Here is a 23,565-nt window from a genome sequence, read left to right on the forward strand (position 1 = left end):
TGTAATCTTTTTCCTTGCCTCCCACAGCAGCCTGGTCAGGGGATCTGGCCAACACTTTAAAAATGTTACCACTGACTAGTCTTACTAGTAAGATTCTTAACAGTAAACTGTCACAAACAATGTTCAGTTTCAAGTGACTCCAAATTATACCATTTCAGTTTTTGATCAACATTTTCATTTTTATCTCAAATGAAGCAGACATAGGATTGGGTACAATGCTGGTCACCATCCCACAACACTGATACACAATTTTCCCCCTAAACACATCCCCCACATTTTGATCATCCTTTGCATAAAGGAATGGCAAGTAAATAATTGATACACCTTGCTTTTTCTATGTATCAATTTAAAATGAGGATTCACTTCATTCCATTGAAAAATCTCAAATATATTTTTCCTAATTAAACAATTCCAGTCTACGACCTCTCAACTAAGATGCCTGCAACAATATAGTCAGTGCATAGGATCAGTTTGCTCAGTTGGCTGGATGGATTGTTTGCAGAGCATTGTTCACAGCATGAGTTCAATTCCCACACAGGTTGAGGTTACAATGAAGGACTGTCCTCAACTTCTTCCCTTGCCTAAAAATGTGGTGATGCTCCAGTTAAACTACCACCAGTTGTCTCTCTCACAGAGCAGCCCTGGGGGCTGGTAGGACAGTGACAACTTTGCCTTTCAGTATGGTATTAGTTTTGGAGCAAGGGAGATAGAGTGCACACATTTTTCTAATCTGGTACTTATGCCTTTAATTAGAAGAATTTACAAAAGTATGCTGGTGGGACACAATGAAAACTCTAAACCTTTAAAAACCAACTTTATTGATTTTCATTTTCTGCAAGGAGGAAGAGTACATCCACTCTAAGATTCCATCTTCAAAATCAATTTAATGCCACAAGTTATTTGTACCATAAAACAATTGGACAGTTTGTACATTCTGCTGGAAACTGTACACAAATAAAAAAGGTACAATCCAGCTTTTTATTTTAAACTACTTGAAGCATTGCATTTTTAGCATTAGCAGCTAAGAAAGAGAGATTCATTACAAACAGCACGTGTGACCCATTCAGAGATTTCGGCAATTAAGCCAGTCCTTTTGAAAACCAGTATTCAGAAAGGCTTGGCAGTAAAGTTTGTACAAGACTGTGGAATGATCAGGTTACATAAATCCTTAAGGAGCTTTCTTTCATGGACCACAAGGTGTGGTACTGCTGTCAATTCTTCATTTCCCCCACCCTTGGGGAAAACCAAAACCTATACCCCACATACGTAAATGCTTTTTCATTCAATTTTCATAGCAAATGCACTTTAACCCATGAGGTTTAACCCATGGCAATATGAGGTTTGAGGAGTGAAAAGCTAGAATCAAGAAGTCGACTGCACAAAAACAAAAGTCAAAAAAACTGCAGGAACGTGTGCTTGGTCACCTTTGTCAATGTCCTCATTTGAAGCGTCCACCATCTCCTTCACTTACAAAGCGTTTCCGTCCCCTTAGAGTTGAAGTCAAAAAGTTAAAATAAATTAATACAAGGTATCAGCAATTTATTACTACTTGTATTAAATAAAATCAATAGTGATTGTGCTCTCTGCCACTGATAACATTTTTATCTACAGTGACAAGCTACAATTACTCTAACTTGTTCAAACAGGTTAATGTTGCATTTTGTTCAACTCATTTACAAACCTGGGGAAATTAAGCTAAAACCATATAATTACTTTTTTTCTTCAAGCTGCCTTTAAGTAGAGGCAATACCAACTGTATAAAATCCATTCTTGGGACATCCGCCTCAATGGGGAGTTATGTATTAATCAATCCTATTTGCCAATAAGTATTCTTCCTGAACTACAATCTCCCAGAAAAAGGTGTTACTTCCAGGATATTGACCCAGGTCACATTAAAGAAACTTTTTATGTCCAAGTTAGGATCACACACTTCATAAAGGGAAGTGTGCATTCCCATGTACTTTCTGCTCCAAACGGTGGTAGCTACCACCGATTTGTAAAGTGCTGCTCAGTGAGTTTGTAGCTGTGTGTCCTGCAGACAGGAAACAAGTAAAGTGACTAAAACTAATATCTTAAGAAAAATAAAACAAGCTTTGTACACACTTACAAAATGCAACATTTACAATTTCACAATAAACAGAAATGAACAAAAAAAACTTCCTCACCCAATCAGATCAAAACACTGAAGCAAGCATTTCATGTATATTCCTCTAACAGTTGAATATTTGACTGTAAAAATGGTTAAGGATCCAAATCAACATTTTAAAGGAGTAAAAAGGTCAAAGAATGCAAATACCCTTTCAAAAAGATTGCAGAGCTAACTGGATCCACAATACCTATACATTCAGCTCATTTATACCAATTATGATAGTATCTGAAACATAATTTTGAAAGAACAAACAGATTGGTTGAGTGATTGAGCAATGTTCCTCACCTGGAGGGACAAAGATCTCTCAGCTCTTTCACGATGATCCCCATTTGATGGCACTGTTCCACAAACCTTTCCATTACTGTGTAAGCTTGCGGCACATCTAAATGAATATCAGGAATTTCCTTGTACACTCTCTCAAAACCCTGCAACAAAATAAAAAGAGAACTTTAATTCCTTCATTTTTCTCCTTGGAAGAAAAGTGTCTATTTTGCCGATACCAATTTTTAAAAAAATAAGTATGTTTCAAACAGGCTTGGCCATCTCAGCATGGAAAGCAGGGGGATGTTGAATATACTGGAGAAAATGATTTCAGTTGATAATCCAGAAAACTGTCACTTTCATTTCTCTTCCCCAATAAATTCACATTCTTTGTTCATTCTGTTAACCCACTTTCCTACTTGTTACAAACGGTAAAGTTAACAGAGGTTAAGACAAAGAAATCACAGTGTGTGCATAAATGGAGGGCCTGAAGGAGATATAGTAATTCACTGGAGGTGAATTCACGACAATTCAGTTAGCACTGCTGCCTCACAGCTCCAGGGACCCAGGTTCAGTTCCAGCCTCCGGCAACCGTGTGGAGTTTGCACATTTTCCGTGTCTGTGTGGGTTTCCTCTGGGTGTTCCTGGGACATCACCAACCCAAAGAAACCCAAACATATAAATAGAAAGCAGGAATTTTCAGCAGTGCTTCGCCGGAGGCCCACTGAAGACGTTATCTAGTAGGGTGACAAAACGTCTGGAAATGAACCTTCAAGCTCAGTGAGAAAACCTACATCCAAAACCTCAACCTGAACTACAAATCTTCTCAAAACTCACTCCGGTTTCCTCCCACAGTCCAAAGATGTGCAGGTTTGGTGGACTGACAATGCTAAATTGCATTGTCCAGGGATGTGTAGATTAGGTGGATTAGCCATGGGAGATGCAGCCTTACAAGGATAGGATAGAGTAGGGGAGTAGGTCTGGGTGGGATGCTCTTCGGAGGATCAGTGTGGACTTGATGGGCTGAATGGCCCGCTGTAGGGATTCTACGATTTTGAAATGTCAAGTATAAATTGAAGCACCAGCACTTTATAGCGTGGAACATCAGTGCACACGCGCCAGGTCGGGTTCTCTCTCTCTCTTATACACACACACACACACGTCTTAGTTCAACCATTTAGTTTCAAAATGTCATTTTGGAAAGTGTCCTTCTAAGACAGCATTAACACAAATATGAATTCAAGCAGGCCTACGTCATTAGGCTTGCTGTGCCATTCAACAAAGTCAGGGCTGATTTGATTAATCCACATTCCCAACTACCCACTATAGTCTTTCACTCCGGTACCTGCCAAGAGTTTACCGACCTCTGCCTAAAAATACTCAAGGACTCTGCCTCCACTGCCTTTGGAGAAATAAAATTCCAAAAGACTCCCAAACCCAGGGAAGGGTTTTCTTCTGATCTCACCCTTAAATGGTTGACCTATTGTTCTGAAAGAGGAATGCCTAGATCCATTAGTAGAAGCATCCTTTCCACATTCACCCCATTAATACTTAACAGGATCTTAATGTATCAACCATAATTCTCCAAACATTAGGATGTGTGTACCGCATAAAGCTAAGGGATGTTATAGAACATAGAAGAGTATAACACAGTACAGGCTCTTTGGCCCTTGATATTGTGCTGAGCATTTATCTTAATCTAAGATCAACCTAACCTACACACACCGCAATTTACCGCCATCGATGTGCTTGTCCAGCAGTTGCTTAAGTGTCCCTAATGTATCGGACTCTACTACCACCACTGGCAAAGCATTCCATGCACCCACCACTCTCTGCATAAAGAACCTACCTCTGACATCTCTCCTTTACCTTCCTTCAATCACCTTAAAACTATGACCCCATGTGACAGCCATTTCTGCCCTGGGGAAAAGTCCCTGGCTATCTACTCTATCTAGGCCTCTCATTACCGTGTATACCTCTATCAAGTCACCTCTCTTCCTTCTTCTGTTCAGTGTGAAAAGCCCTAGCATCCTGGTAAATCCCCTCGGCACCCTCTCTAAAGTGTCTATAATGAGGCGACCAGAACAGGCCACATTATTCCAAGTGTGGTCTAACCAGAGTTTTCTAAAGCTACAGCAAAACCTCATGGTTCTTAAAATCATTCCCTCTGTTATTGAAAGCCAAAACACCTACCCCTTCTTAACCCTATCAACCTGGGTAGCAACTTTGAGGGATCCATGTACGTGGACCCCAAGATCCTGCTGTTCCTCCAACCTGCCAAGAATCCTGTCTTTAACCTTGTATTCAGCATTCAAATTCGACCTTCCAAAATGAATCTCTTCACATTTATCCAGGTGGAACTCCATCTGCCACTTCTCAGCCCAGCTCTGTATCATATCAATGTCTTGTAGCCTACAACAGCCCTCGACACTATCTACAACACCACCGACCTTTGTGTTATCAGTAAGCTTACTAACCCACCCTTCCACTTCATCATGCAAGTCACGTATAAAAACTACAAGAGCAGAGGCCCAACATAGAACATGACAGAGCAATACAGGCCCTTCGGCCCTCAATATCACCCTGACCTTTGAAATCAATCTGAAGCCTATCTATCCTACACTATTCCATTATCATCCATATATTTATCCAATGAACATTTAAATACCCTGAAAGTTGTCGAGTCTACTGCTTGTTGCAGGCAGAGCATTCCACGCCCTTACAACTCTCTGGGTAAAAGAAATCTCCGACATCTGTCCTATGTCTATCACCCCTCAATTTAAAGCTCTGTCCCTCATGCTAGCCAGCACCATCAGAGGAAAAAAGGCTTTCACTGTCCACCCTTTTTAATCCTCTGATCATCTTGTATGTCTCTATTAAGTCACCTCTTAACTTTCTTCTAACGAAAACAGCCTCAAGTCCTCAGCCTTTCCTCATAAGACCTTCCCTTCAAACCAGGCAACAGCTTGGAAAATCTCCTCTGCACTCTTTCCAATGCTTCCACATCCTTCCTATAATGTGGTGACCAGAACTGTGCACAATACTCCAAGTGTGGCTGTACCAGAGTTTTGTACAGCTGCAGCATGACCTTGTGGCTCCAAAACTCAATCCCTCTACCAATAAAAGCTAACACATCATGCAACTTCTTAACAACTCTATCAGCCGAGGTGGCAACTTTCAGGGATCTATGCACATGGACACAAAGGGCAGCACGGTGGCTCAGTGGTTAGCCCTGCAGCCTCAGTGCCAGGCACCCATGTTCAATTCCAGCCTTGGGCAACTGTCTGTGTGGAGTTTGCACGTTTTTCCTGTGTCTGTGGGGGTTTCCTCTGGATACTCCGGTTTCCTCCTGCAATCCAAAGATGTGCAGGTCAGGTGATTTGGCCATGCTAAATTACTCAGTGTCCAGGGATGTGTAGATTAGGTGCTTTAGTTAGGGGTAAATGTAGAGTAGTAGGGGAATGGGTCTGGGTGAGTTACTCTTTGGAGGATCGGTGTGGATTTGAAGGGCTGAATGGCCTGTTTCCACACTGTCAGGATTCTATTCTATTTGCTCATCTACACTACCAAGAATCTTATCATTAGCCCAGTAAACTGTATTCCTGTTACTCCTTCCAAAGTGAACCACCTAATAATTTTCCGTATTAAACTCCATTTGTCACCTCCCAGCCCAGCTCTGCAGCTTATCCATGTCCATCTGTAACCTGCAACATCCTTTCACACTGTCCGCAACTCCACCGACCTTAGTATCATCTGCAAATTTATAAACCTATCCTTCTATGCCCTCATCCAGGTCATTTATAAAAATGACAAACAGCAGTGGCCCCAAAACAGTTCCTTGCTGTACCCCACTAGTAACTGAACTCCAGGATGAACATTTCCCATCACCACCCTGTCTTCTTTCAACTAACCAATTTCTGATCCAAACCGCTAAATCACACTCAATCCCATGCCTCCGTACTTTGTGCAGTAGCCTACCGTGGCTATCAAATGCCTTACTGAAATCCATATACACCACATCAACTGCTTTACCCTCATCCACCTGTTTGGTCACCTTCTCAAAGAACTCTAAGATTTGTGAGGCACGACCTACCCTTCACAAAACTGTGTTGACTATCCCTAATCAAATTATTCATCTCTAGATTATTATAAATCCTCTCTCTTGGAATCCTTTCCAATACTTCACTCACAACTGAAGTAAGGCTCACTGGTCTATAATTCCCAGGGTTGTCTCTACTCCCCGTCTTGAACAAGGGAACAACATTTGCTATCCTCCAGTCTTCTGGCACTATTCCTGTAGACAATGACGACATAAAGATCAAAGCTAAAGGCTCCGTAATCTCCTCCCTGACTTCCCAGAGAATCCCAGGATAAATCCCATTCGGCTCAGGGGATTTACCTATTTTCACACTTTCCAGAATTGCTAACACTCCTCCTTGTGAACCTCAATCCAGTCTAGTCTAGTCGCCTGTATCTCAGTATTCTCCTCAACAACATTGTCTTTTTCCTGTGCGAATACGAATGAAAATTATCCATTGAGCACCTCTCCTATCTCTTTGGACACCACGTACAACTTCCCACTACTGTCCTTGATAGGCTCTAAATCGTATTCTAGTCATTCTTTTACTCCTGACATAGCTATAGAAAGCTTTGGGTTCTCCTTGATCCTACCTGCCAATGACTTTTCATGTCCCCTCCTGGCTCTTCTTAGCTCTCTAGGTCCTTCCTGGCTAACTTGTAACTCTCAAGCACCTGAACTGAGCCTTCACATCTCATCCTAACAGAAGCCTCCATCTTCCTCTTGACAAGAGATTCAACTTCTTTAGTAAACCACAGTTCCCTTGCTTGACTACTTCCTCTCTGTCTGAGAAGTATATACTTATCAAGGACCCGCAGTAGCTGTTCCTTGAATAAGTTCCACATTTCTATTGGGCCCATCCCGTGCAGTTTCCTTTCCCATCCTATGCATCTAAACGCCATTCCCCAGTTATAACTCATGCCCTGCGGTATATACCTGTCCCTTCCATCGCTAAAGTAAACATAACCGAATTGTGATAACTACCACTAAAGTGCTCATCTATCTCCACATCTAACACCTAGCCTACTTCAGTCCCAAATCCAATGTGGCCTCGTCCCTTGTTGACCTAACTACATACTGCAACAGGTAACCCTTCTGTACACACTGGACAAAAACTGATCCATCTGAGGTACTCGAACTATCGCATTCCCAGTCAATATTAGGAAAGTTAAAGCCCCCATAACCCTGTTACTTTCACTCTATCCAGAATCATCTTTGCAATCCTTTCCTCTACATCTCTAGAACTTTTCAGAGGCCTTTAGAAAACAGCGAGACCGGTTTCCTGTTTCTTACCTCAACCCATACTACCTCCGTAGATGAGTCCTCATCAAACGTCCTTTCTGCCACTATAATACTGTCCTTGACGAACAATGCCTCACCTCCCCCTTTTACCACCTCCCCTGTTCTTACTGAAACATCTAAACCCCAGAACCTGTAACAACCATTCCTGACCCTGCTCTATCCATATGTCCAAAATGGCCACAACATCAAAGTCCCAAGTACAAACCCAAGCAGCAATTTCACCCACCTTATTCCGGATGCTCCTGGTGTTGAAGTAGACCTACTTCAAACCACCATCCTGCCTGCTGGTACACTCCTGCGACTATGAAACCTTATTCATGATCTCTCTCCTCTCAACCTCCTGTACACTGGAGCTACAATTCCTGTTCCCATTCCCCTGCTGAATTAGTTTAACTCCTCCTGTAGAGCATTAGCAAACCTCTGGTACCCCTCTTGTTCAAATGTAGACCAGTGGTGCTGGAAGAGCACAGCAATTCAGGCAGCATTCGACGAGCAGCAAAATCGACGTTTCGGGAAAAGTCCTTCATCAGGAAGTCCGGACAGGTCCTCCCTGACCTATCACCTTCATCTCCTCCCCCACTCACCTATTGTACTCTATGCTACTTTCTCCCCACCCCCACCCTCCTCTAGCTTATCTCTCCACGCTTCAGGCTCTCTGCCTTTATTCCTGATGAAGGGCTTTTGCCCGAAACGTCGATTTTGCTGCTCGTCGGATGCTGCCTGAATTGCTGTGCTCTTCCAGCACCACTAATCCAGAATCTGGTTTCCAGCATCTGCAGTCATTGTTTTTACCTCAAGTGTAGACCATCCCATTTGTAGAGGTCCCACCTACCAGGTATCTGAATCCTTCCCTCCTGCACCATCCCAGTGCACACATGTTCCACTGCTCGCTCTCCTTATTCCTCGCTTCGCTAGCACATGGCACAGCTAACAAAACAGAGATAATACCTGTGCTTGTTCGAGCTCTAAGTTTCCACTCTAGTTCCTTGAATTTCTACCTTACATTCCCATCCCTTTCCCTATGTTGTTGGTGGACTTGGCCTGCTCCCCTTCCCCCTTAAGAATCCTGAAAACACAACTTGACAACAGATCCCTGCGGGACACCACTGGTCACAAATGTCCAGACAGAATACTTTCCATCCACTACCACTCACTGTCTTCTTTCAGTCAGCTAATTCTGTATCCTACTTGCGGAGCATTTCAGAGAAGACCTCTGGGACACCCGGACCAACCAACCCAACCACTCCGTGGCTCAACACTTCAACTCCCCCTCCCACTCCACCAAGGATATGCAGGTCTTTGGACTCCTCCATCGCCAGACCACAACAACACGACGGTTGGAGGAAGAGCGCCTCATCTTCCGCCTAGGAACCCTCCAACCACAAGGGATGAACTCTGATTTCACCAGTTTCCTCATTTCCCCTCCCCCCACCTTGTCTCAGTCAAATCCATCGAACTCAACACCGCCTTCCTAATCTGCGATCTTCTTCCTGACCTCTCCGCCCCCACCCCAGTCTGACCTATCACCCTCACCTTGACCTCTTTCCACCTATCGCATTTCCGACACTCCTCCCCCAAGTCCCTCCTCCGTACCTTTTATCTTAGCCTGCTGGACAAACTTTCCTCATTCCTGAAGAAGGGCTTATGCCCGAAACATCGATTCTCCTGTTCCCTAGATGCTGCCTGACCTGCTGTGCTTTTCCAGCAACACATTTTCAGCTCTGATCTCCAGCATCTGCAGACCTCACTTTCTCCTCAATTCTGTATCCAGACAGACAAAATCCCCTATATGCCATGCCTCCTGACCTTCTGAATGAGCGTCCCATGGGGAACCTTATCAAATGCCTTACTGAAGCCAACATGCACTATATCCACTGGTCGACCTTTGTCAACTTGTCTCATCACATCCTCAAAGAACTCAATAAGGCTTATGAGACATGATCTGCCCCTCTCAAAAGCCATGCTGACTATCTTTAATCAAACTGTACTTTTTCCAAATAGTAATAAATCCTCTCTCTCAGAATCCTTTCCAGTACCTTGCATACCATAGATGTAAGACTGACTGGTTGGTAATTCCCAGGGATTTCCCTGTTCCCTTTCTTGAACAGAGAAACAATATTCACCTCCTTCCAACTATCCAGTACTACATTGGTGAGATCTCATCTCAAATACTCAGTGCAGTTTTGATATCTATCACGGAAGGATGTAAATGCATTGAAAGTGGTTTGCTGGATTGATATCTGGTATTAATCGCCTTACACAGGCTTGGCTTGTTTCCACTGGAGTTTAAAGATTGAGGGGTGACGACTGCAATGTCCAAAATCCTGAATGGTCTTGACAAGGTGGACATGGAAAAGATGTTTCCTTTTGTGGGTCAGTCCAAAACCAGGGGCACTGTTTCAAAATTAGGAATTACCATTTGAGGACAGATGAGCAATGTTTTACTCAGAATTGTGTAGCTATGCACCTCTTTGCCTCGGAGATGGTGGAGATGGTGTGACTGAATATTAAGTCATAGGTGGATAGATTCTGGTTAGGCAGGGGAAATCCAATATTACAAGGGGTTGATAGAAATTTAAAACATAAATCGATCAGCCATGATCTTACTGAATAGTGGAGCATTCTGTATTCTGTGTACATATTCTTAAATTCAATGGATATAATCCGAGACTGAATTGAATTGAATTTATTGTCACGTGCACGGAGGCACAGTGAAAAGCTTTGTCCAAGCTTTTCTCATGAGAGAATCCCACAATTCCAGGTATCAGTCTAGTAAACTTTCTCTGAATAGCTTACAACACATTAAATATTCTCAGATTAAGGAGATGAACTGTGCACAGTACTCCAGATGTGGTCTCAAAGCCTTGTAAAACTATAGCACAATTTTCTTACTTCTGTATTTAGTTCCTCTCTCAATAAACCATAACATTCTATTAGCTTTCCCAATTACATAACAGACCTAAATACTAACCCATTATAATTCATGCACAATAATAACCAGATTTCTCTATATCTCAGATCTCTGCAATCCTGCATATTTTGATATGCTTTTTAATTCTCTGCAAAATTGACAATTTCACATTTTCCTACATTATAGTCCCTACATAGTCTCCTTATATTCTCTTCACAAGTTACTTACCTATCCTTGTGTCATGAGCAAATTTAGCAATCATATCTTCTGTCCCTTCATTCGAAGGTATTTATTATAAATTTTAAAATGAGGTTACAGCATTGATCTGTCTGCTACATGATTCATTACACCTTGCCAACAGAAAGTAACCCATTTAAACCTACAATGTTAAACTAAAAAGCTAAACATCAGTGACCATGCAAAAGAGAGGTAAAGATTCCTCACTAAAACCAACAGTCCTCTAAAGCTTGAGGTACAAATTTAAAGAGTAAATAATTTTTAAATACAAACAGCCAATCCTCTCAAGGAGACAGTGATGGGAGCCATTGTAATATAAGTACTTTAGAAATTACAGGTGTACATACTATCTACAGATACTTTAAACACGCTGCAGTGCTGTCCAGTAGGTGGCATACTTACTCTGTTCATTTGGTCCACTGTAATGACAGATGATTCCCACAAGGATTTAAGTAGCTTCAGGATCATTTTGAAGGTAGTTTCTCCAGTTGATTCCAGAACCATCACTACAGCCTAAAACATTTTAAATGCAATAGTCATAACTCGAATATTTGCATCTTAAACTGTACAGGGTTAAACAATCTTTAAAATGAAATTACTATAATAAAGCCTAGCAGTTAACTGCTAGATCAATAAATTATTTCTCAGGGTCAGGGGTTCTCAAGCAGCATTCATGACACAGCAGACCATTTCAGTTACACTTCATTGAAGAGAGAACCAAAAAGATTTTCATTTCCATGGCATCTTCCATGATCAACAAATTCTTCGAAAGTGTAGCCACTGTTGTAACGTGGGAAGCACAACAGCTAATTTATATATAGCAAACTCCCACAAACAGCAATATGCTAAATCGGCAGGCAATCTGTTTCTTGAGGTTGATCGAGGGAGAAATATTGACTACACTTGGGGATAACTCCACTAATCTTAGCATTTTTGTCTGTTCATTCATACGATGTAGGTGTCACTGGCAGGTCCAGCATTTATTACCACCATTAAATGCCCTGGAGGTGCTGGTAAGCTGTCTTTTTAAAAAAACTATTGCAGACCTCAATGAAGGAACCCACAGTGTTGTAAAGAAGGGAATTCTAAGATTTTGACCCAGCAAGTGAAGGAACAGAAATACAGTAGTCACTTCCATACCCGTAGGGGATACGTTACACAACCTACTTGTGGAACCAGCGGATAGGAGTGACCCCATTCATTTCAACGGGAAATTTACCTTCACAGCAGCTCCCTGGTCCCTGGCTCCAGCAGGTTCCCTTTAATACATCAGGGCCGCAGTAAACTCCAGGTAACTGAAAACGGAATTCCATGGATACTTCAAAACCAGAATGGTGTGTGGCTTTGGCTGGGGGAGAACATGTAGATGATGGTGTTCCCATGTGTCTCCTACTGTCTTCCTTCTAAGTGGTGGAGTAGCAATACAGTAGGTGGTACACCTACTTGGCAGTGGAGATGAAGAGAGATATCTCATTGTCCAGGTGCATAAATCCTTGAAAGTTGCCACCCAGGTTGATAGGGTTGTTAAGAAAGCATATGGTGTGTTGGCTTTTATTGGTAGTGTGATTGAGTTTCAGAGCCACGAGGTCATGCTTCAGCTGTATTAGACACTCGTAAGACTGCATCTGGAGTATTGCGTACTGTTCTGGTAACCGCATAGTAGGAAGGATGTAGAATCTTTGGAAAAGGTGCAGAGGAGATTTACCAGGATGTTGCCTGGTATGGAAGGAAGGTCTTATGAGGAAAGGCTGAGGGAACTGAGGCGGTTTTCGTTGGAGAGAAGAAGGTTGGGAGGTGATAATCAAGATGTACAAGATAATCAGAGGGTTAGATAGAGTGGACGGCGAGAACCTTTTCCCTCAGATGGTGAAGGCTAACACAAGGGGACATAGCTTTAAATTGAGGGGTGATAGATATAGGTCAGATATTAGGGGTAGTTACTTTACTCAGTAGTAGTGGCATGGCCTGCCTGCAACAGTAATAGACTTGCTGACGTCAAGGGCATTTAAATGGGCATTGGACATACATACAGATAATAATGGAACAGTGTAGGTTAGATGGGCATCAGATTAATTTCACAGGTCGGCGCAATATTCGGGTCGAAGGGCCTGTACTGCGCTGTAATGTGCTATGTTCTATGTTCTAATCCGTGTGGGTCCCACACCCCCATCGTTCTGCCACTCTAAATCAGTACCTTCTAGCATACTCACAGCTTCCTATACTGCAGTCAACTCTATATCCATTCCCCAGTATCAGCCAGTTCCCACCTAACTTATTATTCTAATGTGACACTTATTAAAAATCTTCTTAAAATCAAGACGTGTGATGCATCTACCTTCACCCTTAAATACACTTTGTTACTTCTACAAATAGTTCAGAGATGGACAAAGTGAAACTTTCACTTTTGACATCCATGCTGCTTAATCATTGTGTTTTTGCTGTATGGATGGTTCTCTTTTCTTCTTTACTGGCCATTTTACTATTTTCCTCCATTTGAAATTAAAATAACTCTCTAGATATTTTCTTAATCAACCTGTTCAAGATGTTTTAACACACCGCTGGAGCAGGTGGGACTGGAACCTGGGCCTCTTGGTCCAGAGGTGGGAATACTACCATTGCACCACAACAGCCCTCAAACATTGTGCATGGTTGGTCTCAAAACACCAACCTTTTGGTTAACAATCAAACACGCTGACCAACTACACCACAAGATGACTAGTCTAATATTCCTTGGGCATTATTATAGCTACGTTTACAAAAGGAGACAGATCATATGTTATCTACCACTCCTTAGGCACTATACCTTTTTCTCAAGAAATATAGTGCCTCTGCTGTCTCTTCTTGGATCAGGTGTTTTATCCAGTTTAATTAATTGGATTAGTTTATTATTTAACAGTGACTAGATCATTTCTAATCTTATATCCCAATGTAATGTACACCTGGGATGAAATGTAGGAGCACCGTCTACTTGGGAAGTACCAAATCAAAATAATTTCAATATTCTGCTATTTCGGTCTTGCTTGTGATTTATCTGGACTATTCCTTACGGGCCGTAATCACATCAGACTTGCTCTTTAAGATATGCCTGTGGAATATTTTATTATTTTATTTCATGTTCCTTGGTACTTATTTGCATAAATCAAATCTTTGCATTCATTTTCTTTGATCTTTCTCAAGATTTGAATTCTTCCCAGATATACACTTTATTGTTTATTAACTTTGTGCTGTCATTTATTCCCCTTAAAATTATCCCCCCTCCATGTCTTTATTCATTTCTTTTTCAGATTTCAACTTCACCACCACAGAAAGCAGTTGAGGCCAAGACATTTTATGATTTCAAACAGTTTGATATAACACTTAGTAAAGGGATCAAAGGATACAGAGGAAAAGCCTGAATAGGCTGTTATATTGGATGATCAGCCATGATCATAGTGAATGGTGAAACAGGCTTGTGGAGCCTACTGCTGCCTCTATTCTATGCTCCTACATTTTATCATTATCATTATATCAATTTGGTGTCTTTGTTAGAATATATTTTTCACAGACTCTGTTGACTACAATTTGAAAAAAGTTTGAAATTTCTGTTATTTCATTGTTTGCCAATATCATTGTCTTTGAGGGTTAGGAATATAACAAGAAAATAGACAGACAATCTATACCTGGTCTTTTGTCACTTTGTTTTTGCCCTTTTCAATTAGTCTATTATGTTGACTGCTGCTTAGATGTTCCTTACTTTTACTTCCATTACCTTCGATATTGTGATTATTTCAACATTGTGAATGACCTATTGCTTAAAATGTATGTACATATGACACTCGCAGATAATCACTTCTGTTTTTACCTTGTACACCAGTTCATGGTGAAAGTGTGGTACTTCGAGTTCCTGAAGGCAGTGTTCTGCTTCTGCGCAGTCTCCAGACACTTGGTATTCTTTCAATAACATGTCAATCTATCAGAGTAATTACAGAGTGGAGGTATTTTTGGGAGTGTTGGGGAGAAGGTGAAAAGAAACAAGATGCAATCAAGCACGATCAAATAATATTTCATTATACACTGTTCACCTAGCTCACTGGTGACTACTATTAAGGTCACACTGATTGGCTATCTTGACTGGAAATCTGCAAAAGACAAAGGTTTTAAAAATATTAACCCAACCATTTTCAGGCACAAATTTTTCAAACTATATTTTTAAAAACCTCAGTGAATCCTGCATATGAAATTAAATTGGAAAAAGTAGATACTGACATTGTTTATTGTTAACACCCAATTGCCTGTGGAGGTGGTGATGCTGCTTGAACCGCTGTAGTCCATGTGCTGTGGGTTGACCCACAATGCTCTTAGGAAGGAAATTCCAGGATTTTGACCCAGCAACAGTGAAGGAACAGTGATATATTTCAGAGTCAGCATGGCAAGTGGCTTGAAGGGGAAATTGCAGTGGATGGTGTTTCCATGTACCTGCTGCCCTTGTCCTTGCAGTTTGGCAAGGTTAGAGTTTTGGATGGTGTCTTTTAAGCAATTTTGGGGAGTTACTGCAGTGCAATTTATAGGTAAGTACACATTACTGCCACTGTGCAATGGGGTTGAAGGGTGTACCAAAGAGATCTCTTGGTCCTGAATGATGTCAAGCCTTTTAAAGAGCTGATAGAGCTGCACTCGTCCAGGCAAGTGAAGAATATTCCATTTGTGCCTTATAAACGGTGGGTACATTTTGGGAGTCAAGAGGAGAATTACTTGCCACAGAATTCCCAGCCTCTGACCTGCTCTTCCAATCACTGAATTTTTGCAGCTGATCAATTCAATAATATAATTGCTATACAAGGAGGCTTCTCTTTGGCATACTGTGGGGTGGATGCATATATGTATATACTGCAACTTAAAATCAGAATAATATAGTGTAGAAGGCAATGGAATCTGGCCTGGTTTTGAAGAGAAGACAAATCTTTCTCTCACCATATTTCTTCATATATCTGCAATAGATTCTCCTTCCAAGATTTACCTATTAAATCTGTTCCCATCTCTAAAAACTCACTATGATAAATAAAAAGTTTTTAATGTCAACTTTGACCAAAAAAAAACTTAAATCTGGGGGTTCCACTTGTCAACTCCTCAATCACAGGAGACAATTTCTCTCCTTTAATCTATCCAAATCCTTCATTTTAAACACCTCAATCAAATCTCTTCTCAGCCTTCTCTGGTCTATGATGCAGTCCACTCATGAAACTGCAATTTCTGAACCCTAAAATTGGTGTTTACATCTCTCTCTATACCCTTTTCAAAGCTGCGACATTCCTCTTCGAGTGAAGTGTCCCAAACTGGATGCAAAACTGCAGCTGGGCAGAACTGCGATAGGGTTTTACATAAGTTTAGCATGATTTACTGGCCTATTACTCTATACTTCTACTTATAATGCCCAGGATCCCACATGCTTTAATAACCTGTCCTACCACGTTCAAACATGCGGATCACTGTAGTGGTTCTGTTCGCCGAGCTGGGAATTTGTGTTGCAGATGTTTCGTCCCCTGTCTCGGTGACATCCTCAGTGCTTGGGAGCCTCCTGTGAAGCGCTTCTGTGATCTTTTCTCCGGCATTTACAGTGGTTTGTCTCTGCCGCTTCCGATTGTTAGTTCCAGCTGTCCACTGCAGTGGCCGGTATATTGGGTCCAGGTAGACGTGTTTGTTGATAGAATCTGTGGATGAGTGCCATGGCTCTAGAAATTCCCTGGCTGTTCTCTGTTTGGCTTGTCCTATAATAGTAGTGTTGTCCCAGTCGAACTCCTGTTATTTGTCATCTGCGTGTGTGGCTACTAAGGATAGCTGGTCGTGTCGTTTCGTGGCTAGTTGGTGTCAAGCACTGAGGATGTCACCTAGACAGGGGACGAAATGTCTGCAACACAAATTCCCAGCTCGGCGAACAGAACCACAACAACGAGCACCCGAGCTACAAATATTCTCACAAACTTTGAATTCAGATCACTGTTTGCACCATGCCCACTTGTGAAATGAGCTCACACACAATTTGGCATGAACAGCAAATGGAAAATGTACAATAATGGTGATCCTTAATCAACAATGCAATAAATAGTGTATTTTGCAAAAATGCGGCTAACTAGACAGCCATGAAAAATCGAGTCTGAAGTCAGCAGTAACAATAAGGTGACTTAAGAGGAAAAATAATCCCAAGTTCAGAGATACCCAAAAAAGGGCAATTTATGAAAAGCAATAAGGCAAACCGCCACAATCACAGATTGCTAGACGTATTACACAAACAGTGGATCTGTACTAGTTAACAGATTACTTTGGTGACCACATAAGAGTTTAGATTCAACTTCTACTATGACCATTCGATCAGAAGACTTTAAACTGAAAAAGGTTAAACTAACCACAGTCATAACTTGGCGATCTCAGTGTTATTGCAAAAGATTCCTACATTCAATACAGAAATAACAATTTGCCCTTTTAAACAGAGCTTCAAGGGGTTATATGTAATGGCGAAAACTGCATACTTGTTCTACTTTGTCCAATATTTCTCAACTCCCAAGAAAGGTATACAACTCAATAACAGACATTTCAAAAATGTTTTTAATTGTACATCGTGAAATGAAATGTTACAGGCTACAAACTTCAATCCTAGTTTTAGGTCCATGATGAAAACAACAACAACTACATTTTTATCCAAGTTGCAGAGTAGAGAAACCATTAAGGTTACATACCTCTTGGACAAGTTGTTCAACTGGCCTTTGTCCTCCCCCTGTTCCCCATACATTGTCCAGACGCAGACCACCTCTCTTCATACTCAGCAACACTGCGGCTCGACCCAAGGCAGCTCTACAGACAGAGAATGGTTTTGGGAGATGGGTTGGGGAAGAGAGGAAAAAAATGTGTTTCCCTCATATTCGTTTCATTGAAATAACTAATATTGTGAGCTACTTCACCTGAGACTGGACAAGCATTACTAAAGTCAATTAGAATTAAGTCTTGGATATTTGTGCTCTTATTAACAATGTTCAAGAACTTTTCAAAAACATATCTTGATACTCTGCAGCTGGATTTCAAAGTGCACATTACAGCAAATAACAATCATATCCCATTTCTTAAAAAAAACACAAGGTAAAATTTAAGCCACCTACCTGGCATTCTCACAATCCACTTTCCCTTTGTAACTTTCAATGTAACTTTTTGACAGGATGTCATCTGCCACAGCTCTTGCAATAAATTGGCCCACAAGCTGAAAAAATAGTTTTAAGCGGCATCAACTTCCAAGTCAACATTTACTCAAATTGCAAAAAGCCATGCAAACTGATGAATTAAACAAAATAGCAACTTTATTGCCTCTCACTAAGAGGATAAAACTGAAGTGATAAAGTTCTGACAATACATTTTGGTTTAAGTCCAGGAATGACCTGAAAGAGAATAAAATTTTAGTAAAGAATGACTTTCTAAAACGGGCATATGACTGGGACAAAACTGAAATCACAAAATTACTTTTGAAACCATACAATTATCTATTCTTCATCCATCATAAAGAATACTTTACTGAGTCAACCAATTAAATCATTGTTGAAACCAGACATGACCTAATAAACAAGAGCAGTTTAGCACACTGTCAAATTGTTGTCGGTTTCCATTTGTTTCACTCCAGCTACAGAAAGTGATGACAAGAGGGAGTGGACTGCAGTCGTTGAGGCACCATCAGGTATCTCATACTAGCGTGCAGTTATTCACTTAATGAAATGAGCCCTTAGCTCTTCTAAACTATTCATGGAGCACTCGATGATAGACTGCAGTGATGAGGAGGGAATGCTTTCGCTGTCATGTAGTTCAAGGAAGTCAGTGTGCAAAATAGTTACAGTACTTCCCCAAGTGATTACCAAAATGGCATACTCATGTTAGAAGATTCACTTAGAAAGCTAGACATCAGGACCATTTGTAACTCTGTTATTCCCTCCAAAGGCTGCAATCACAACCAAATGTATTACAGAAGGACTGGAGGAAAATCCACTTTCAGATCCCCATAAGTTTACTCTCCATATTGTTCAGTTTTTATTAGGTGCAGCGGGTAGTTATACAGTTTAAGTGAATTACGTTTCTGCAGAAAAAAGTCCACTGCTGTTCATCATTTATGTAAAAGAATCTGGATGAAATATAGGAGGCAATGCAAGTAAGTTTGTGGATGACACCAAAATTGGTGGCATAATGGACAATGAAAGTGGTCATCTGGGTCAGAGGGCTAAGGAAATGCAGATGGCTTTTAAATGTAGGTAAATGCGGGGTGTTGTTCTTTGCTAAGACAAACCAGGACAGGGCTCGCACAGTTACTGGTATGGCCTTGGGGAATGTTGTCAGAGGCACCTAGTGGAGCAGGTACAAAGTTCCCTTGAAAGTGGCGTCACAAGTAGACAGTGTGGTGAAGGTGGCACATGGCACTTGCCTTCATCGGTACAGGCGTTGGGATGTCATGTTATGGTTGTACAAGACAATGGTAAGGCCACATTTGAAGTATGTGCACAATTCTGGTTGCCCTGCTATAGGAAGGATGTTATTAAACTGGAAAGTGTGCAAAAAAGGATTTACAAGGATCTAACCAAAACTGGAAGGCTCGAGTTATAAGGAGAGGCTGGATAAGCTGGGGTCTTTGTCGCTGGAGTGCGGAGGCTAAGTGGCGACCCGAAGGAAATTTTATAGAATCATGAGGGGCACAGATAAGGTGAATAACCAAGGTCTTTTTCCCAGGAATCCAAAATTACAGGAAATAGGTTTAAGGTGAGAGGGATCTGAGGGGCAATGTTTTCACACAGAGGGTGGTGCAAATATGGAACAAGCTGCCAGAGGAAATGGTAGAGGTAGGTACAGTTACAACATTTAAAAGACATCTGAACAGGTACATAGATAAGAAAGGTTTAGAAGGAAATGGGCCAAATGCAGGCAAATTGAGGAAACCTGATTTGCATGACTCTATGACATGGATAAATTGGGCTAAAGGCCTGTTTCCATGCTGAATGACACTGACTTCATTATTGGTTTATTTTAACTGCTCTTTAATATAAAATAGGTTTTATTAAAGACTGGTTTGCATTCTGCTTTCCCGCATTTCCAACAGCTCCTTTAGTTGGAAAGCCATATGAAGAAAGAATAGTACAGAAGCTCATTAAATTGTTCATGTATCCAGCCAAACAGCTATCAAGAGAGGACAGGTCACAGAGATCTACCTATATCATTTGAAAAGGGGAGATTCAACTTGAGTAAGACTTTGGACATCACTGACATTATTTTAATTATGGAAATAAATGATGCTGGCACAGGAGTCATAAGATAAAAAGGAAGAAATGGACCATTTGTAAAGCTGAAATCTCCACTGTTTCACAAAGTCATCTTCCTATACAGCAAAGGAGCTTAGTAGATTGACACGCGTTTAAGGGTTTCAATATAATTAAACCCCTGGGATAACCGGAGAAATATTATTCAAATTAATAACATTTTTCATAATGCAAAGAACCACCATTCCACAAGTAGATAATACTTTAAATTTAAAAAACAAACTGCCCAGGGTACATGTGGTTTTACAGATTAAGATAACCTTTCAGTATCAGGACTGGGGTATGGACAATGTGTGTCAGGATCCAATTCAATATTAGTTGCGAATGTCAAAAAGCTTAAGGATGACTGATACAGAGAGTGGAAAAGTACCACCCTGGTGCAATAGGGACTGATGTCAGGGTTCAAGACAAGACACCCTGCTGTGACAGCAAAGGGAGATTTAATCTGTATCCAGATAAGAGTGATTGATGCTGATAGGAGATGGCCACAAATCATTCCATTCCCCAGCACAAATATTCTTCACCTTGAAGGCAACAGAAAACTACCTCATTTGAAAATGTTTGCACTCACCTGAGGTGCTCCAGGAGTATCCAAGGCCAATTCTGGCAAATCCTTCAACAGCGTATCAAAGGATTTTTCCACATCATTTGTGGTGAGTACTTTGCCACACAGATCAGACAGAAGTCTAGAGGTGAGCTCACGATGGCTGGCTTTCCCCTCTAAAGCTAATGATACTGCTAACACTGGCACAGTGCACTTCATTTCCCCAAGATTCAAGTTATTCAGCAGCTCCTGTGTAGCAGCAAATAAAACACAATGAAAACAAAACAGCCTAGAAAAATGTTAAGATTTGAGAAGTGGGAAACTTCAAAATTTCAAAAGCAAGTTCAAACAAATAATCTCAGTGAAGTGGGGAAACGAACTGGTAATGGCAATGCCTCATATAGATGACAAGTTCTTACAGAAAAAGGCATTAAGTAGTCTGTTTTGTTGAACAATAAGACCTGTGCAACCAAATGCTGATTATTGATCTGCTGTTGGCACGATGATTGGGAAGAAAAAAGTTGTTGTATATGCTTGACCCTTCCCTCCAGAATCCAAAAGTACTGTAGAAGAAAGGAATGCATGAGGAGAAAGGAAAGGAAAGATGGGGTTAGGGAGAAGAAGAAAGGTAACTAAGAAGAATAATAAAATTCAAGTATCTAGTCTCTTTCAGTATACCAGTTTTTGCAATGACAAGTAGTTTTGTTAACAACCAGCATGCTGGGCACAAAACCATAGAATTTAATTCAAGTTACCTTACTCAACTATATGAAGATCGATACCTGCTGAAACTGCTCTAACAGCACAATGGTCAAATATGACTGCATAAATACATGAAGGGGTATGTTGAATTCACTTTTGTCTCAAAAATGTGCCTTTTGGTTAAAGCATCTTCATCTCAGACAATATCCAAACTGGCCCATGATTTATTTCTAGTCATATTAAATCTGCCCAAGCATCAGGAAAGGATGCCAAAGAATTTCCACCATAGCAGGATAATCTGACTTGATTGCTGCTTCAAGAGAAGTATTCTCATTAATGCCATAATTTAGAAGGCGCGCAAGGGAACAAATATACAAGTACGCAGTTGAATGTCAACTTCCAAAGAAATCCAACTGAATGTGGCGCAAAGACTCAGATCACAATTGTAGCATCAGCCAGTAATATAACAGATAAAAACCTCACTTCACGACGCAATGCTATTCCCCGAAAAGCAAATCATCTTTGTTGGCCTAGTTATCACCACAGCCAAAACATATTATTTATTTATTTATTATTTCACTGTTGTCAACACCATACTGCTTTATGGGATTTGACTGCTACCCATGTTTTCATAACTCAATTGCTGGCAAACGGCACAAGGTCAGATTGGGACGTCTGATTGGTGCAGATGAGTTTGACTGAAGGGTCTGCTACCGTGCTGTACAACTATGACAGTGGGAATTCAGTTCAGCTCAGCTACATTGTTGATTTGTGTTGTCTTTTAAAAGAACAATAAACAAGATCCATCACAAGTTGAGCTTCAATGATGGATTAAAACTATTCCAGTGCATTAAGTAGCAAAGTGCAGAGATAGCTTATTCACCCATTTCCTATTGCAAGTTCTTACCCAGCTAGACATTAACCAGTTCAGGAATCACCTTCTCCTGGCAGAGGGATTGCAGCCTTTTCCCTGAATGGATTCAATAATTATACTGAGACAGGCATTCTCCTTATTCAATCACTTTAAAATGCTTCGAGAGCAGATTTGTTTCAAACACAGCAAACAGGAACAAGAGTAGGCCAGGCAGCCCTTCAAATATGCTCCACTATTCATTACAATCATGGTTGATCGTCTAACTCAGTAACTTATTCCTGCTTTATCCTCATACCTTCGGATTCCTTTAGCTCCAGGAACTATATCTAACTCCTTCTTGAAAATATTCAATGTTTTGGCCTTGACCACTTTGTAGCAGAGAATTCCACTCACCACTCTCTGGACGAAGAAATTTCTCATTTCAACCTTAAATGGCCTGCTCCATATTTTAAACTTTGACCCCGGCTCTGGACTCCCTTGTCATCTGGAACATCCTTCCTGCATTTACTGTCTAGTCCTGTTAGAAACTTATAGGGTTCTGTGACATTCTCCCTCATTCTTCTAAACTGCCATAAATATAGTCCTAATCAAACCAGTCTCTCTTCATAAGTCAGTCCTGCCATCCCAGAAATCAATCTGATCAACCTTCATTGCATTCAGTCAACAGACAGAACATGCTTCCTCAGATAAGGAGGCAAAATCTGCACACAATGTCAACAAAGGTTTGCTCTTCAATTGTCCTTCCTGTTTGGTTCAATAACCTCTGAAGATTTTATTTTCTCAAGACCAAAATAGCAGCAGAGACATCTAACAAAAAACACTCTGAACTACAGCCATATTGGGAAAACTTTAATGTTTGTCCTACTCAAAAAGTTTTTAATTTGATAAGGTAGTATAGTCATCCATGCTCTGTGGCTACCATATCTTTACCCCATACCCTACCAAACAACAGCAACTTCTCTAAGTTACTAGTCGGATGCTTGCCGTTAGCAACCATTTCAGGGTCAATAGACAATAGGTGCAGGAGTAGGCCATTCTGCCCTTTGAGCCAGCACCATTCATTATGATCATGGCTAATCATCATCAGTATCCTGTTCCTGCCTTATCCCCATAATCCTTGATTCCACTATCCTTAAGAGCTCTAGCCAACTCTTTCTTGAAAGTATCCAGAGACTGGGCCTCCACTGCCCTCT

At 41.0% G+C, this 23,565-nt stretch overlaps 1 protein-coding gene across 4 annotated transcripts in view; it reads right to left on the minus strand.

Annotated features, from left to right (window-relative positions):
- Positions 1-797: 797 nt before the first annotated feature.
- The window catches only part of pdcd4b (programmed cell death 4b), a 48,329-nt gene continuing 25,561 nt past the window's right edge, over positions 798-23,565 (minus strand). For all 4 annotated transcript variants that reach the window (XM_043713096.2, XM_043713097.2, XM_043713098.2 and 1 more), the window contains exons 5-11: positions 20,824-21,045; positions 18,066-18,163; positions 17,649-17,763; positions 14,780-14,887; positions 11,341-11,451; positions 2,435-2,574; positions 798-1,487 (exon numbers count right to left, since the gene is read on the minus strand). In XM_043713096.2, the coding sequence (XP_043569031.1) occupies positions 1,439-1,487; positions 2,435-2,574; positions 11,341-11,451; positions 14,780-14,887; positions 17,649-17,763; positions 18,066-18,163; positions 20,824-21,045 (843 nt within the window). In that variant the 3' untranslated portion in view covers positions 798-1,438. The remainder of the gene's footprint in view (positions 1,488-2,434; positions 2,575-11,340; positions 11,452-14,779; positions 14,888-17,648; positions 17,764-18,065; positions 18,164-20,823; positions 21,046-23,565) is intronic.

This window comes from Chiloscyllium plagiosum, unplaced genomic scaffold (genome assembly GCF_037043375.1).
Source record: "Chiloscyllium plagiosum isolate Xiang-an unplaced genomic scaffold, Cpla_swu_hap1 HiC_scaffold_22, whole genome shotgun sequence".
Classification (NCBI taxonomy): Eukaryota; Metazoa; Chordata; class Chondrichthyes; order Orectolobiformes; family Hemiscylliidae; genus Chiloscyllium; species Chiloscyllium plagiosum.